General features: G+C 37.1%; 1 protein-coding gene across 1 annotated transcript in view; it reads right to left on the bottom strand.

The window, feature by feature from the left end:
• Positions 1 to 317: 317 nt before the first annotated feature.
• The window catches only part of LOC128687939 (longitudinals lacking protein, isoforms H/M/V), a 138,852-nt gene continuing 122,241 nt past the window's right edge, over positions 318 to 16,928 (bottom strand). Inside the window, exon 6 of the mRNA XM_053775574.2 lies at positions 318 to 4,715. Coding sequence (XP_053631549.1) covers positions 4,314 to 4,715 — 402 coding nt within the window. The 3' untranslated portion in view covers positions 318 to 4,313. The remainder of the gene's footprint in view (positions 4,716 to 16,928) is intronic.

Genomic DNA, 16,928 nt, shown 5'->3' with positions numbered 1-16,928 from the left:
AAAGAATAATGTTGATATTTGACTATACATTTGCAGTTAGTGGAAGAAATACGAAAAATCTTAAATAGTTAGGTAAGACATATATGCAACAGTTAGGCATCTTTATTTCGAAATGTTTCGCCTACATAGTAGGCTTCTTCAGCTGAGTACAGAAAAGTTGATAGAAGCAGAAGAGACGTGAAGACTATGTAATTAGTCAATCACCCTTGAAGTTTTGAGGTGATCAGTCCCTCAGTCTGGAGAAGATTTTTGTTCCACAGTCTGACCATGGAACAAAAATCTTCTCCAGACTGAGGGACTGACCACCTCAAAACTTCAAGGGTGATGTACTGATTTTTGTTCCATAGTCTGACTATGGAACAAAAATTTTCTCCAGACTGAGGGACTGACCACCTCAAAACTTCAAGGGTGATGGACTGATTACATCGTCTTCACGTCTCTTCTGCTTCTATCAACTTTTCTGCACTTGACTGAAGAAGCCTACTGTGTAGGCGAAACATTTTCGAAATAAAGATACCTAACTGTTGCATGTGTGTCTTACCTAACAACCTGTCGGTATTTTATACCATTTTAACCCTTTGACTGTTTCAGGCCCCTTTCTGAAACTGTCATTCTGTCGCTAAATTTTTGAAAAAAAAAAAATTATTTTTTTCTTATGAAATGATAGAGAATCTTTTCCCGATGGTAATGACACCAAAAGTTCGAAATTTGGTAGAAAACTCATGGAATTACGCTCCCGCGAAGTTAGCGGTCTCGGCGACATATGCGTATCGGCGATTTCGCCGACTTTGAGCCCTATTTTCAGCCAATTCTGTTGTTCCAGTTGACCAAACTCATAGCTATTTCTTTAGAACTCCATTTTATCTATCAGCTGAGTACAAGAAACCTCCCATTTACCAATTTGGACTACCCAATATTGTGGTCAGAAATTGGCAATTTGGCCAATTTCACGCAAACTAAAAAAGATGCCAATTTCAAAATAGGGTCCAGAATAAACAAGGTATACATTCTTGGCACTAAAATAACATATCCTCTGTTCATTAGTCACATCTCTAGGCCCCTCTTACATTATTATTGATTACTATTTTGATTTTTTATTCATACAAAAAAATACAAAATTTACTGTTATGCAGACTACTGCATTATTGTAAAAATGGTATAAATAATATCAGTGCACTAGTGAAAGAATATTAGACTCCCCAGTTGACGTGTATTGGACGTGTGGTGTGATTTGTTTACTCCTGAACTTTGGTAAAAATCGAACATTTCCGCTACTTTGAGCTCAGTTTCAAGGTCGTTTTCATCGTCAAAGTAATGAAAATCATCTCTATTTCTGTAATATGTTTTCCATTTTATCACCTAAGACCATGAAAATGCAAATACATTGATAAATACTATACGAAAATACACCTCAAAGTCGGCGCTTTAATCCAAAAAAACGATCAGTTTTTTTTTTCTCATTACGCACTGTGTGCTGCAGGATTTTTTTTATGTGGTGCACACTGACCACACAGACCCATTCTCTCACATGTGGGCCTACCAGCTTTCTTCCGCTTGATTTGAAGCCGCTAGAATTATTGAGTATATATACGTCAGAAACACTGGCTCGTAAGACGTATATATACGACCAAAACAGTCAAAGGGTTAATATTCAATCTTAAATATGAAATTCTAGAATGTAAAGTACAGGTATTTACAAATGACATTAAATGAAGCTACAGGAGTAGATGAGATCTTACCCTGGTTTTTGAGGTAATGTGCAAATGAACTAAGCTATTCCTTCTGGAAATTTGTTGAGACAATAAGAAGGTAAAGTGGCACACAAATGCTATTTTAAAAGCTATTGATGAGAGGCAGATAAAACACATGAAGAGAACAGAACTGCTGTAAAACTTCATTAGACTTGGAAAATCCTTTCTTTATCAAATCTACTAAAATAATACAATAGAGTAAAGAGATTGGAAACTAGAGACCAAAATAAGATAAGATTTCGTTCGGATTTTTAACCCCGGAGGGTTAGCCACCCAGGATAACCCAAGAAAGTCAGTGCGTCATCGAGGACTGTCTAACTTATTTCCATTGGGGTCCTTAATCTTGTCCCCCAGGATGCGACCCACACCAGTCGACTAACACCCAGGTACCTATTTGCTGCTAGGTGAACAGGACAACAGGTGTAAGGAAACGTGTCGAATGTTTCCACCCGCCGGGAATCGAACCCGGGCCCTCCGTGTGTGAAGCGGGAGCTTTAGCCACCAGGCCACCAGGCCACCAACAATACAAGCCTGGATACACAGCCTAGACTGTCCCAAAAGAGGGACCGATAAGAACAACTTGAGAAGAGATCAGAAAAAGACCTGATGACTACCCCAAATGCAGAAGTTGTCCTGCAACACAGCAGAAGAGCTGCCCTAAGGAGTCCTGTGTGTGGCCCCCTCCCAAGGATAATTCAAAATCAACACAAGCAACACAAGGTACAAAAATGTCCCAAGTCCTATGGGCAGGACAGGCAGGGTGGTTATCCTTCCCAGGAAAACTTAAAAGAATATGAAGGATAAAGGTGACCTGAACAGGGGCAGATGTGGAGCTGGCTGAATAATAATACATCACAAGTGCAGAGGTTAGGTGTTAACATGCAAAAATCAGGATAACTGAGGCTGGTCTTCTGAGTGCCTCACCTGGCATCTGCTCACCACGATACAAATGGTAATGACTTGTAAGTGGAACAGACAATATTATTTTGATCTCAAAATGAGTAATAAGACTGTAGATAAGCTAGGAGAGGTAGATACTGTATTATGAAGAATTAGGGATGATATGCTGTATTCACACTTGGCACTACAGAATCATTCTGCAGAGATGATACCAGAGTAAAAAATGTGAATTTAGAAAGCTGAAAAATATTGAAAATTTTGTCAAGAATTAAGACCAGTGATGCATTAACCACATCTAAGATCATGACATAAAAGCATATGAGAAAATAAATAAGGAAGATTTGATGTCACCTTAAACAGACAGCACCACAAGGCCACAGAAGTAAATTAGGAATAAAAAAGCGGGGACGAGATCCTGAATGGACACAGTAAAATAGTTCATTTACAAACAGTGACAAACTGCTGAAACTGAATCCCAAGGGTCTATCATATTCTACAACTACTGGAAACTTAAAAAATAAAATAAAATTGCAGCATATAACCTGAAGATGAACCATTATGAACTTTCAGTTGCTCCAATAACTGCTAATAAGTAATCTCTCCTCATAATTTTACTCAATATTTTTTATGAAATTTACAATTTAAACAATCCAAGAAAAAGACCTTGTCTACTTTATTCATGCTCATCTCCAGCTCCATTGTAGTAATACAGTAATTTTCTCATAGTTAGCTTTCTATGATACCATTAAATATGTTTATTCATGTCTTACACTGCTACAGCTCATGTTCACTTTCCTGTTTTAATATCTTACATTTCATGAGAGTTTTCAATACAAATTTGAGATACAGTGGACCCCCGGTTTACGATCACCTCCCAATGCGACCAATTATGTAAGTGCGTTTGTATGTGTATGTTTGGGGGTTTGAAATGGACTAATCTAATTCACAATATTCCTTATGGGAACAAATTCGCTCAGTAATGGCACCTGAACATACTTCTGGAATGAAATAATATCGTAAACCGGGGGTCCACTGTATTTCCTCACCTTCACTTCATATACTAAACTGTACTTCATACCGTAAATTGTTTACTGTACTTTTTATCATTTAATCTAGTTAATCTTAAGTTAATTTTAAGCTTGCCCATAATGCTCTGCATACAAGGGGCTTTTGGCATGTACACCCAACTACTATAATTTTTTGTACAACTATGTATCATGTCTTAATTAGCTATGACTCAACCCCTGCAACCACATATAGGTGAGCACAGTACAGTATCATTACTGAGTTACTCTCAGGTGTTCCATCTTTACAATATGGTACTATGTTTACTGTACTGTGATATTTTTATTAAATTATTTTATCTCTTGTCATATTCCAAAAAATATTTTATCCCCTCACTTTCAACTGTTTCCAAAGAAATTTTGTATCATAAGTACAATGCTTTAAACTTTGCAGTTATTGTCTAGCTTTTACTTAGGTCACAGGTATCAATATATTTGCCTAAGCTTATAAATTACGCTTGATATAATTAATCTACATATTTCTTTTCACAGGTTTCCCAATGTTTTTTATATAATAGCGTGTATTTTAATCCTCAGTTACCAACCTTTCTTTTCAGAAATCATAAATACTGTTAGTTGAATATATGTAAAAGCATAATCAAGGCTGTTGTTGATGGTGCCTATACAAATGTCTTTTCAGAGTAGAGAGTCTTGCTGAACAATATGAACAATGAGGACAAGGGTATGGCTTTTCTTGAGTGTGAGTACGAATATGATTTTTCAAAACACCACTTCGAGTGCTTCGGTATACACAGTGTGGACAAGAGTATGGCTTTTCTCCTGTGTGACTTCGAAGATGGATTTTTAGAAGGGATTTATGTATGAAACCTTTGGAACAAATTGGACACCCAAAGGGCTTCCTAATATGCCTTTGAGCACTTTGTGAAGAACTACCACTGGTAACATTCTTAAAATGTTTAGGATGTGTGGGAACTTCACTGAGAGCAGTTGTGTTCCTCCCACTTGTCTTCTCACTTAGTATCTGATCATCAGCACCTACCTGCAAGAGACAGTTTACTTATTATATGGTTTATAAATTTCCTATGAAAAAATTCAGCTTATACATGCTAAAACTTAGAAAAATAAAACAAATATTTTTATATTTATTTAATATTTGGTCTGTATATTTTCTACTCTCTATAGGCCACATATTCCTACAAGTACTTCATTTATATACAGTTAATACGTACATATTATGTGCTGAAATTTTGTAATGAACAAATGTTAAGAATTCAGTTTAGGTAGCAGGATCTGAACCAGGATTTGAACTAGGATTACCAAGACTGCAAACTGAGCTGTGTATACTTTATGTTTTCTATGTACAACATGTGCATACTGTATGGTACACATCCAGCTGTGATTAAGGGAGTTGAGCTGTCTGTTTGTATGTAATTACTGTCTCCATTTGAGCTTGCAGAATCAGAACTGTCTGTAGTTTCACATATTGAGTAATAAGCCTGTCATATACCATTTACTTTTCTTTGGTTAAAGCATACAAAAGCTTCCTTTTAGACTCTAAATTTAACATTTATCACATAATTTAACTAAAAATATTTTCTAGTGATCACAAAACATCACTTTTCCATAGATTACAACTGGGGCATCTTGGTTTTCCTTTTAACCCTTTCAGGGTCGACAGGCCCTCTCAGAGACTTGTTCTCAGGGTCGGCCAAATTTCAAAAAAAAACAAAAAAATAGTTTTTCTTATGAAAAGATAGAGAATCTTTTCCCGATCATAATGACACCAAAAGTATGAAATTTGATGGAAAACTTACGGAATTACGCTCTCGCGAAGTTTGCGGTCTTGACGATGTTTACGCTTCGGCGATTTTTGCCCACTTTGAGCCCTATTTTCGGCCAATTCCAGTGTACTTGTCGACAAAAATCATAACTATTTCTCTAAAACTCCATTTTGTCTATCGAATGAGTACAAGAAACCACCCATTTACCGATTTCAACTATCCAATACAGTGGTCAGAATTTAGCAATTTTGCCAATTTCACACAAATTTCAAAAGATGCCAATTTCCAAATAGGGTCCAGAATAAACAAAAAAGACATTCCTGGCACTAAAATAACATTTCCTCTGTTCATTAGTCACGTCCCCATGCCCCTCTTACATTCTTTTGCTTTCCACTTTGAATTTTTATTCTTACAAAAAAATGAGACTTACTGTTATGCAGACTACTGCATTGGTGTAGAAATGGTATAAATAATATCAGCGCACTTGTGAAAGAATATTAGGCTCACCAGTTGACGTGTATTGGACGCATAGCATGATTTGTTTACTTTTGAACTTTGGTAAAATTTAAAAATTTCTGCTACTTTGAGTGCAATTTCAAGGTAGTTTTCTTTGTAAAACCAGTCAAAATCACCTCAATTTCTGTAATATGTCTTCTATTCTATAAAATGAGACCAGGAAAACTAGAATACAACAATAAATACCATACGAAAATACGTACAGTGCAAAGTCGCTGCTTTAATCCAAAAACACGGTCAAAGTTTTTTTTTCCTCATTATGCACTGTGTGCTGCAGGATTTTTTTATACTGCGCACACTGACCACATAGACCCATTCTTTCATATGTAGGCCTACCAGCTTTCTCTCACTAGATTTGAGGGCGCTAGAATTTAGGCGTACTAGTACGTCAAAAACCCTGGTGCATAAGCCGTACTAGTACGGCCGAAACCCTGAAAGGGTTAATGGTATTCAGCAATCTTCACTTATGTCATATCCTTTCATGTAATTACCATATCTCTTCTTTTCCTGCAATTTATCAGTGCCCTCCAGTCTGGTCTTGTAATTTTTATTTCTGGGAGTCATTTTGAAGGATGCCTTTTTACTTCTTTCTGTTTCATCTCTACAGTATTTCTTAAGAAACACCTTAATGCAACTGCAACTATAGCTGTGTCAATATCTACTTGTAGCTACAGGAACAAAACTATGCTTGTGGTATCCCATCTTTGGTATTTAATTAATCATATACTTTTATAATAATTTTAATTGGTTATAGTACTCATGCCTCCTCTTGTAACTCATATCGTTCAACCACTCGCTGTGCCAAGAACATTTTTAGTATTCTTTTGATAGTTCTCCTCCCTGCTGATGGTATTTGGTAAGCATTCCGATTAATTCTTTCATATCCTTCTATACTCTTATGCTACTTGTATGTGATTATCATGTCTCCCAGTTTATTGGTATATGCTAAAGATAGAACATCTGTTGCTTTCAGCCTTTGCAATTCATACATTTTTAGCTCAGGAAGCCATTTTATGTCTTGTATTTAGATTTTGTATATTTTGCCAATAAATTTTTTGTTGTATTAAGGTGTAAACAACATAACACTGCTGTGTACTCCAACTGTTCTAATATATCTTGTGAACAACTTTTCAGCATTTCCCATTCATAAATGCATTTTTTTTTTTAAACTGGCCAATGTCGAATCCAAGTTTCTCACAGCAATATGTATTTCATTTACCTGGACCTGGAGTTTACCTGGAGAGAGTTTCGGGGGTCAACGCCCCCGCGGCCCGGTCTGTGACCAGGCCTCCTGGTGGATCAGCGCCTGATCAACCAGGCTGTTGCTGCTGGCTGCACGCAAACCAACGTACGAGCCACAGCCCGGCTGATCAGGAACTGTCTTTAGGTGCTTGTCCAGTGCCAGCTTGAAGACTGCCAGGGGTCTGTTGGTAATCCCCCTTATGTGTGCTGGGAGGCAGTTGAACAGTCTCGGGCCCCTGACACTTATTGTATGGTCTCTTAACGTGCTAGTGACACCCCTGCTTTTCATTGGGGGGATGGTGCATCGTCTGCCAAGTCTTTTGCTTTCGTAGTGAGTGATTTTCGTGTGCAAGTTTGGTACTAGTCCCTCTAGGATTTTCCAGGTGTATATAATCATGTATCTCTCCCTCCTGCGTTCCAGGGAATACAGGTTTAGAAACCTCAAGCGCTCCCAGTAATTGAGGTGTTTTATCTCCGTTATGCGCGCCGTGAATAACGGTGACAATATTTTATTAATGATTATATCTAGGTCTCTTTGATGCAATTATCATTTTATTACACAATCTATTCTTTATGCCACCTATTTTAGTTTCCATCCATTTTTATTACAGTACAATACATATTATCCATACTAAATTCTATGAAAACATCTCTCACTTGCCATGGATTCAAACCCCACCTGTTTCATGGTTTGTTTACAATCGTGCTATTACAATTTTGTGAGTCACAGTCACTGTCATTACTTTGCAAAGGATTTTTGCATAATTCACGAATGTTTATATAGTTTTAAATTCATTCTGGCAAACTGTTATACATCACAGATTAGAAACATTATGAAGGCAAAAGCACTGCTACCTGTGGAACTGTGACATTAACTCATGAGGATTTTTACCTTGCAACAATGTTCACAATTTTTTTCAATCAGGAAAGATTGCATCCATTGTAATAGTTTGCATTTTATTCCTGCTATGTTTTGCAGTTTCTAAATTAGTCTTTTATGAAGAACTCTATTGAAAACTTTCTTAAAATTTAAGTACCCTACTGTACAGTAGTGGTTGTAATATTTATGAATGACTTTGACCATGCAGGGCACTCAGTGCTCACAACAATAAAAAAAAATTATATAACACATAATAAGAACAAGGATAAAATTAAAAAAATTAAAGCAGTGAACAAAAATATTCAATACATATGAATACTATCATATCTAGTTAAAATAATCAGTATTAACCCTTTCAGGATCAAGAGGCCCTCTCCTAAACTTGTTCTCAGGGTCGAAAATTATTCAGAAAAAAAAATTATTTTTTCTTATGAAATGATAGAGAATCTTTTCCCGATCATAATGACACCAAAAGTATGAAATTTGATGGAAAACTTACGGAATTATGGTCTCGCGAAGTTAGCGGTCTTGATGATGTTTATGCATCAGCGATTTCACCCACTTTGAGTCCTATTTTCGGCCAATTCCAGTGTACTAGTCGACAAAAATCATAACTATTTCACTAGAACATTTTTTCTATTGGATGAGTACAAGAAACCACCCATTTACCGATGTCAACTATCCAATAAAGTGGTCAGAAATTGGCAATTTTGCCAATTTCACACAAATTTCAAAAGATGCCAATTTCCAAATAGGGTTCAGAATAAACAAAATAGACATTCCTGGAACTAAAATAACATTTTCTCTGTTCATTAGTCACATCCCCAGGCCCCTCTTACATTTCTTTTGCTTTCCACTATGAATTTTTATTCTCACAAAAAATAGAAGATTTACTGTTATGCGGACTACTGCATTAGTGTAGAAATGGTATAAATAATATCAGCGCACTTGTGAAAGAATATTAGACTCACCAGTTGATGTGTATTGGACGCGTGGCATGATTTGTTTACTTTTGAACTTCGGCAAAAATCGAACATTTCTGCAACTTTGAGCTCAATTTCAAGGTACTTTTTTTATGAAACCAATCAAAATCATCTCAATTTCTGCAATATGTCTTCCATTCTATAAAATGGGATCAGGAAAACTAGAATACAACAATAAATACCATACGAAAATACACTCCAAATTGCTCTTTTAAATGAAAAACACGGTCAAAGTTTTTTTTTTTCTCATTATGCACTGTGTGCTGCAGGATTTTTTTTATACTGTGCACACTGACCACATAGACCCACTCTTTCATATGTAGGCCTACCAGCTCTCGCTAGATTTGAAGGCGCTAGAATTTATGTGTACTAGTGCGTCAATAGCCCTGGTGCGTAAGATGTACTAGTACGTCGGAAACCCTGAAAGGGTTAATTAAAAACTCCATTAAATTATTAATGTCAAAAGACTCTCCTAAAAGTTCCCAAGGTTCCTAAACGTACCTCTGTAATTATAAAATCCACAACAGAGAGAAAAGGCCTAAGCCATGGGCATACAGTTGAAACAGGTCCCAAGTCAGCAGCAAGTCAAATGCTACATAGAGGGGGGGACAGAAGCACTTGCAAACAGGTGACTTAGATGTGTGTACCCAATCCTAAACTGACAAATTCATTTCAAAGTGATAGTTCCTGTTGAAGGAGGGCCAGACACCTACGGTCTGCCAATGTACCGAGCAGAAGATGCAATCCTCCATCTTCCTTGATCTTGAAGAATTTCTGACAGCCATAGCAGCTACGAGATTCAACGTGCATGGTGAGAATTTTTGGTTTGACAACTGAACTGGTTATTGGTTGTAATTTATTGCTCTTCAAGGGTTTTAGTTTTCTTCTCTCATGGATTTTTATGATTGCCTGGAAGACATGCTTGTAGTTTACGAAGTCTTCCCTGTCACCATTTTTTAATATGAATAAAAAGTATGCCATTTTCCATTTGTCCCTAAGTTTTACTCTCTTATAGTAAAATTGCAAGTACGTATTTTGTAGAAAGGATAACTTTGTGCATCATTCAGGGCTACTTGAAAAAAAAAAAAAAATTGAAGCCAGTAGAGTGAAAAAGGTAGTGGTATTGAGGGAAGGCAACAGGAAATTTGTGGGAGGTCACACTCTGTGTAACAGATCAGTGTCTGTTAAAAAAATTAGAGAGCAACCTCATTAAAAATAGGACTATTAGTGAGAAACAGGCAAAGTAAGCATGTCAGGGCAGAGAATGAAGCATCTAAAATGAAGTCAACATGGCCTCTTGATGAAAGGGACAACCATTTAGAAGATATTGATTTGTTAGCACCACATAACAGTTTTCTCATAATGGTGACAGGCACAGTTCCATGATGTGCCTAGCACCATTACCCTAAATCCACACAAAGCTAGAGACTAATAAGTGATAGTTAGCTTTTTCCGTGTCTGCTGAAGATATGGTATGAGTGTTGGATGTGAACAATTAGGGAATGCAGAGGAGAAATGAACCCCTTGCAATGTATTTAGTATCTGAGACCACAGTATGTACATGCAAAAAAAAAAAAAAAGATGAAGTTGACATGTCAGAAGTGTAGATAACAACAGCAAGATGAGCATACAACACAGCATCTGGGAAATAGGAGGCAACTAGGATCAATCCAAATGTCCAAAACACCTCTACAAACCCTTCTCTGCATTATACCTTTGATGTCATGTTCTTAACCATGACATCACTACCTCCAGCCTCCTCCATACTGCAATGTTGAAAGTCCATACCTCACACCCCTACAAAAGTGTTGGTACCTCAATACTCTGATCTGTTCCTTTTATTGGATCCAGAGATAAACTTCTTTCTTTCCACAGATATCTCAACACACCACCTACCTGTTTCACCTTCTTTATTCTGTAGCTCACTTTGGCTTTCATAGACCCATCTATCTATATTTCCACTCTCAAATACCTGAATATATTTTCCCCTTCAATTTGATATCTAATCTTTCACTGCCTAAACATTTTTGTTACTCTCATTACCTTGCTCTTTTCTAAATTCACTTTTAATTTCTTTCTTTTACATACCTTCCCAAATGCTTCCCCTCCCCGTATCAACTTTTGCAACCTCTCTTCAGACTCTCTCAAATGAACTGTGCCATCAGCAAAGAGCAACTGTGAGAACTATTTTGTATCAGGTTTATTATCTTTAATCCATCTCCCTAGAACCCTGGCATTCACTTCTTTTACAACCCAACCTATAAATATGTTAAACAACCATACCTGTGTAAGGCCCACTTTCTTACAGGGACATAGGTCCCCTCCCCCATAACATACATATCCTAACTTGTACCTCTCTATTCACATATAAAAACTCTTTACTACTTTTAGTAAACTACTACCTATTTCATATATTTGCAATGATACATAGATGCAGAGGTGAGTTTAGCAACAAATATTGACTCAATGAACAATTAGCTCATTTGCTGTACTCAGCATTACACTCAGTGCTGACATCAGTGAACAATCCATAAACAAATAAAACAAACAAACAGAGGTTCAATACTAGATGATTTTAACTTGGATATTAAAAAAAAAAAAAAAAAAAAAAAAGACGAATTTTAGGTTACTTTCAATTTTGTTCCTTTTTTCCCTCTCTCTCATCTCTCCTGGACATAATGAGAGAAGAGAAAGAAGCTTTCTACTTTTTCCAATCAGTACAGTTTCTTGAGAAAATCTGGAACTTTTGATAAGTACATATCTGTAAGAACAATTTATTTATTTATTTATTTACTTATTTATTAATTTGAACATAATACAGTGAAGTACAAAGGAATACAGTTATTACAGTGCAACATGCCAAAGCCCCTTGTATGCAGAGCATTATGGGCAGGCTTAAAATTAACTTAAGATTAACTAAGCAATGATATATTCAGTGGTAAAAACATTATTGTAAACAGATAACAATTTAGCACAAATGAGTACAGTGGACCCCCGGTTTACGATATTTTTTCATTCCAGAAGTATGTTCAGGTGCCAGTACTGACCGAATTTGTTCCCATAAGGAATATTATGAATTAGATTAGTCCATTTCAGACCCCCAAACATACACGTACAAATGCACTTACATAAATACACTTACATAATTGGTCGCATTGGGAGGTGATCGTTAAGCGGGGGTCCACTGTATTACAAAGACAGGTCATATGGTCATTTACTGTGTTGTTGTGCATTCAGTGGAATGGAGTATTCTGTTAGGTAATGTAATTAAAAAAATAAAGTTTGATTGGGTCACAGGTTAGACATTTATGAGATACAATAATGAGAAACTTTTTTTTTTTATTATCACACTGGCCGATTCCCACCAAGGCAGGGTGGCCCGAAAAAGAAAAACTTTCACCATCATTCACTCTATCAGTCTTGCCAGAAGGGTGCTTTACACTACAGTTTTTAAACTGCAACATTAACACCCCTCCTTCAGAGTGCAGGCACTGTACTTCCCATCTCCAGGACTCAAGTCCAGCCTGCCGGTTTCCCTGAACCCCTTCATAAATGTTACTTTGCTCACACTCCAACAGCATGTCAAGTATTAAAAACCATTTGTCTCCATTCACTCCTATCAAACATGCTCGCACATGCCTGCTGGAAGTCCAAGCCCCTCGCACACAAAACCTCCTTTACCCCCTCCCTCCAACCTTTCCTAGGCCGACCCCTACCCCGCCTTCCTTCCACTACAGACTGATACACTCTTGAAGTCATTCTGTTTCACTCCATTCTCTCTACATGTCCGAGCAAAACAGAATGACTTCAAGAGTGTATCAGTCTGTAGTGGAAGGAAGGCGGGGTAGGGGTCGGCCTAGGAAAGGTTGGAGGGAGGGGGTAAAGGAGGTTTTGTGTGCGAGGGGCTTGGACTTCCAGAGAAACATTTATGAGATACAATTTATGAGATACAATTATTCAGTATTTATTTACTTGTGGGTGAGTAAGTGATTTTTGAGAAGAGACTTGAATTTATAAACAGTGTTTCTTTTATATTCACAGGTAATGAATTCCAGATTTTAGGGCCTTTTATGTGCATTGAGTTTTTGCATAGCGTGAGATGGACACGAGGAACATCAAGGAGTGATCTGTGCCTTGTGTTATGGTCATGTATTCTGTTGAGGTTGGTAAGGAGATGTTTGAGGGGAGGGTTTATATCAGAGTTAAGTGTTCTATGAATGTAATAGGTGCAGTAATAAGTATGGATGTTTTGTATGGTGAGTAGGTTTAGAGTTTTGAATATTGGTGGAGTGTGCTGCCTGTAGTGGGAATTTGTTATCATTCTGGCTGCAGCCTTTTGTTGTGTAATTAATGGTCTGAGATGGTTTATTGTTGTTGAGCCCCATGCACAAATTCCATAGGTGAGATAGGGGTAAATAAGTGAGTGATATAGGGCCAGGAGGGCTGACTGTGGAACATAGTACCGTATCTTCGATAGTATGCCTACGGTCTTGGAAATTTTTTTTGGAGATTTGTTGTACATGTGTTTGAAATTTGAGTCTATTATCAAGGTGGATTCCTAAAAATTTTCCCTCTGTGAATTTTGTGATAGGTGATCCATTTATCATTATGTTAAGAGGGACGTCTGTAGCTATGTTACCAAACTGAATGAAGTAGGTTTTGTCAATGTTTAGAGTAAGTTTGTTAGTACTCATCCAGGTAGATATTTTCTGTAATTCAGTATTTACAGTATTGGCTAGCGTGACTGGGCTCGGGTGAGAGAAGACGTATATAGTGTCATCTGCAAATAGTGTGGGTTTGAGTAGTTGCGATGCATTTGGTAGGTCATTTATGTATATGAGAAAGAGAAGAGGGCCTAGGACACTTCCCTGTGGGACACCAACTGTAATTGGCTGTACAGAAGAGTTTGCCCCGTTTGTGTACACATGTTGGCTTCTGTTGCTGAGGTAAGACTTTAGGTAGTTGAGGGAGTGCCCTCTTATACCATAGTGCGACAGTTTTATATGGAGCAAGTCATGGTCGACTGTATCAAAAGCTTTACATAAGTCAATGAAGATCCCCAGTGGGACTTCTTTTTTCTCTATTGCAGTGTATATGTGTTCTAGCATGTGTATAATAGCATCATTAGTATTCCTATTAGGCCTGAACCCAAACTGACAGGGGTTGAGTATGTTGTGGGAGATGAGGTAGGAATAGAGTCGCTTATGAATTAATTTTTCGAAGATTTTAGAGAGAGGATGTAAATTGGATATTGGCCTATAGTTATTCAAGTCTGTTTGGTCTCCTCCTTTATGGATCAAGGTGACCCTTGCAATTTTGAGAACTGTAGGGAAGGTAGAGGATTCTATGGATTTGTTAGAGTGTTGCAGTGATTGGAGATAGTACTTGTGACGCTTTTTCATATATAAAGGGTGGTAAGGTGTTTAAATCTCCTGCCTTGTTTTTTAGTGTGTTGATAATAAGGGAGACTTCAGTAGGGTTAGTCGGAGCTAGGAACAGTGTGTCCGGGTAGTTGCCAGTGAGGTAGTCACTGGGTAGGGTATCTGAGCTTGGGATTTTATTGGTAAGGTTTTTTCCTATAGTAGAGAAGAAATTATTGAGTCTGCTGTTTCAGTTGGTGGGAGTTTGGGTTCATCTGGTTTTGTTAATTCAATTTTGCTATTTTGTGATATCTTTTTTGTTCCTAGAATTTCTGATAGGGTTTTCCAGGACTTTTTTATATCACCTCGTAAGTTGGATAATCTGTTCTCAAAATACAGTTTTTTAGCCCTTCTTATCAGGCTGGTTAGGATTAATGAGTAACGTTTTGTTTGGTCTCTGGTTATGTGACCCATTCTGTACTGTTTTTCGTACAGGTGCTTTGTATTTATGGATTTGAGGATGCTGGGTGTTAGCCAGGGACTGTTCAGTCTCTTAGCTGTCATCTGTTTAGTTTTTTGGGGGCAGTGCTTGTTGTAGATGTATTGGGTCTTTTTTAGAAAATTAATACAATCGTCAATATCTGTATAGATTTCTAGCTCAGTGTGCCAGTCAATGTTTGTCACTGCTGCTGTGAAGTTATTAATGGCTGCCTCATTGTGAAGTCTGAAAGTGACTTTAGTAGTGTCTTGGGGTAATTTCCCAAGATTTGTGATGAGGAAGGTAGGGTAGTGATCTGTGGTATTATCTGTGATTATGCCTGATTTTAAAGGGGATATGGTGTTGGTCCAGATGTGGTCAAGTAGGGAAACACTAGTCTCTGTAACTCTTGTAGGTTTTGTTACTGCTGGTAGCAACATGCAGTTACTCATAGTGTTTGTGAATTCAGTAACGTGTGGGTCCTGGTCTTGCAGGAGATTTATATTGAAGTCACCTGAGAGTAGTAAGTGATCTTTGTTCATGCGTGCATCAGTTATCATACTTCCTAGGTTTTCACTAAAACGGCTAATGTTTGACTGTGGTACTCAGTAGATGTTTATCACTGTGAGAGGATTTTGTAGGTATTTGGATAAGAATTTAGCTATTATATATTCCCCATGTTCATCCCTTGTGCAAGTATTAGTGTTACATTCTAGTTGGTCTGAGTAGAATATAGCTGTGCCACTCCCTTGTTGATCTAGCCTACAGTTGTGTATGGCTGTGTAACCAGGAATGGCATAGACATCTGTAGTATCAGGCTTTAGCCAGGTTTCGGTGAGAGTAATGATGGATATACTGTACTGGCATGCAGGGAATTTAGTAATGCTATGAGGTCATTGTAATGTTTACTTAAAGATCTGATATTGTAGTTAAAGACAGTTATATTTTTGTTGGCTCTGAGAAGTGCCATTGATTGTTCTGCTGTGTAGTAATTACAGTTACCGTTTGATTCATTTAAGTCATTCAATAAGAGGTTGGTATCAGGATCAATGCTTATTATCATAAGATTTAGTGAATCTATAGTTAGAATTAAGTATAAGACAAAGTAAATATTTTAAAGCTATAAAATAGCACCTGAGTTATTTTAACAAATGTAATGATTAAATCAAAATTATTACAGTATAACCATGGGGTCAGCTCTTGTTTTTAATTAAAAAAAAATCCCAGTGTTGTAGTATTTACTATCCCTTATATTAACTCTTTCCATGCTTCTATCACTGTAAAGAAGAACTATACCGAACCCTTTTGTGCATGTTTTACCTCGTTTTACACCTATGTCTTCTTGTCCTTGATAATGGTTTTAATGACATTTCACCCACACAGTGGATATCCTTAATGTTTTACCCAGTGACAAAACTCACCATATGGGTGAATCATTATGGTTAATAACAATATTCACTACATCTAAGTGCCACTCTGAAGGAGGGGTGTTAATGTTGCAGTTTAAAAACTGTAGTGTAAAGCACCCTTCTGGCAAGACAGTGATGGAGTGAATGATGGTGAAAGTTTTTCTTTTTCGGGCCACCCTGCCTTGGTGGGAATCGGCCAGTGTGATAATAAAAAAATAAAAAAATCTAAGTGCCACACCAATATGGTCCTCTTGTGACAGCCTTTTGTCAGAGATGCCTATTAACTCTCTATTTTATATCTCAGCAAAGTTCACAGCTTGTAATTTGAAGAATTATCATACACCACATACATTCTCTTAGACATGTTGCAAGCTTTTCTCATCCACAGAAAATAACAATTCTCATGGACAGTCTGGATGGCAGAAGAGAAGGCTTTAAGTATGTAATGCCATTACAGTATTCCACTAAAATTTATCATTAAAGTTTTTATATATAGTACAATAATAATTGTAGTAAAAATAGATATTAGTAGAAATGAATAAAAAATTTGCAATAAGAAACAGAATTAAATAGGAAACCGTAGTATATTTTAGTTGTAGGACA

The sequence above is a fragment of the Cherax quadricarinatus genome, chromosome 3, assembly GCF_038502225.1.
Source record: "Cherax quadricarinatus isolate ZL_2023a chromosome 3, ASM3850222v1, whole genome shotgun sequence".
Classification (NCBI taxonomy): Eukaryota; Metazoa; Arthropoda; class Malacostraca; order Decapoda; family Parastacidae; genus Cherax; species Cherax quadricarinatus.
The sequence above is the reverse complement of the archived record's forward strand: the minus strand, read 5'-3'. Positions and strand labels throughout refer to the sequence as shown.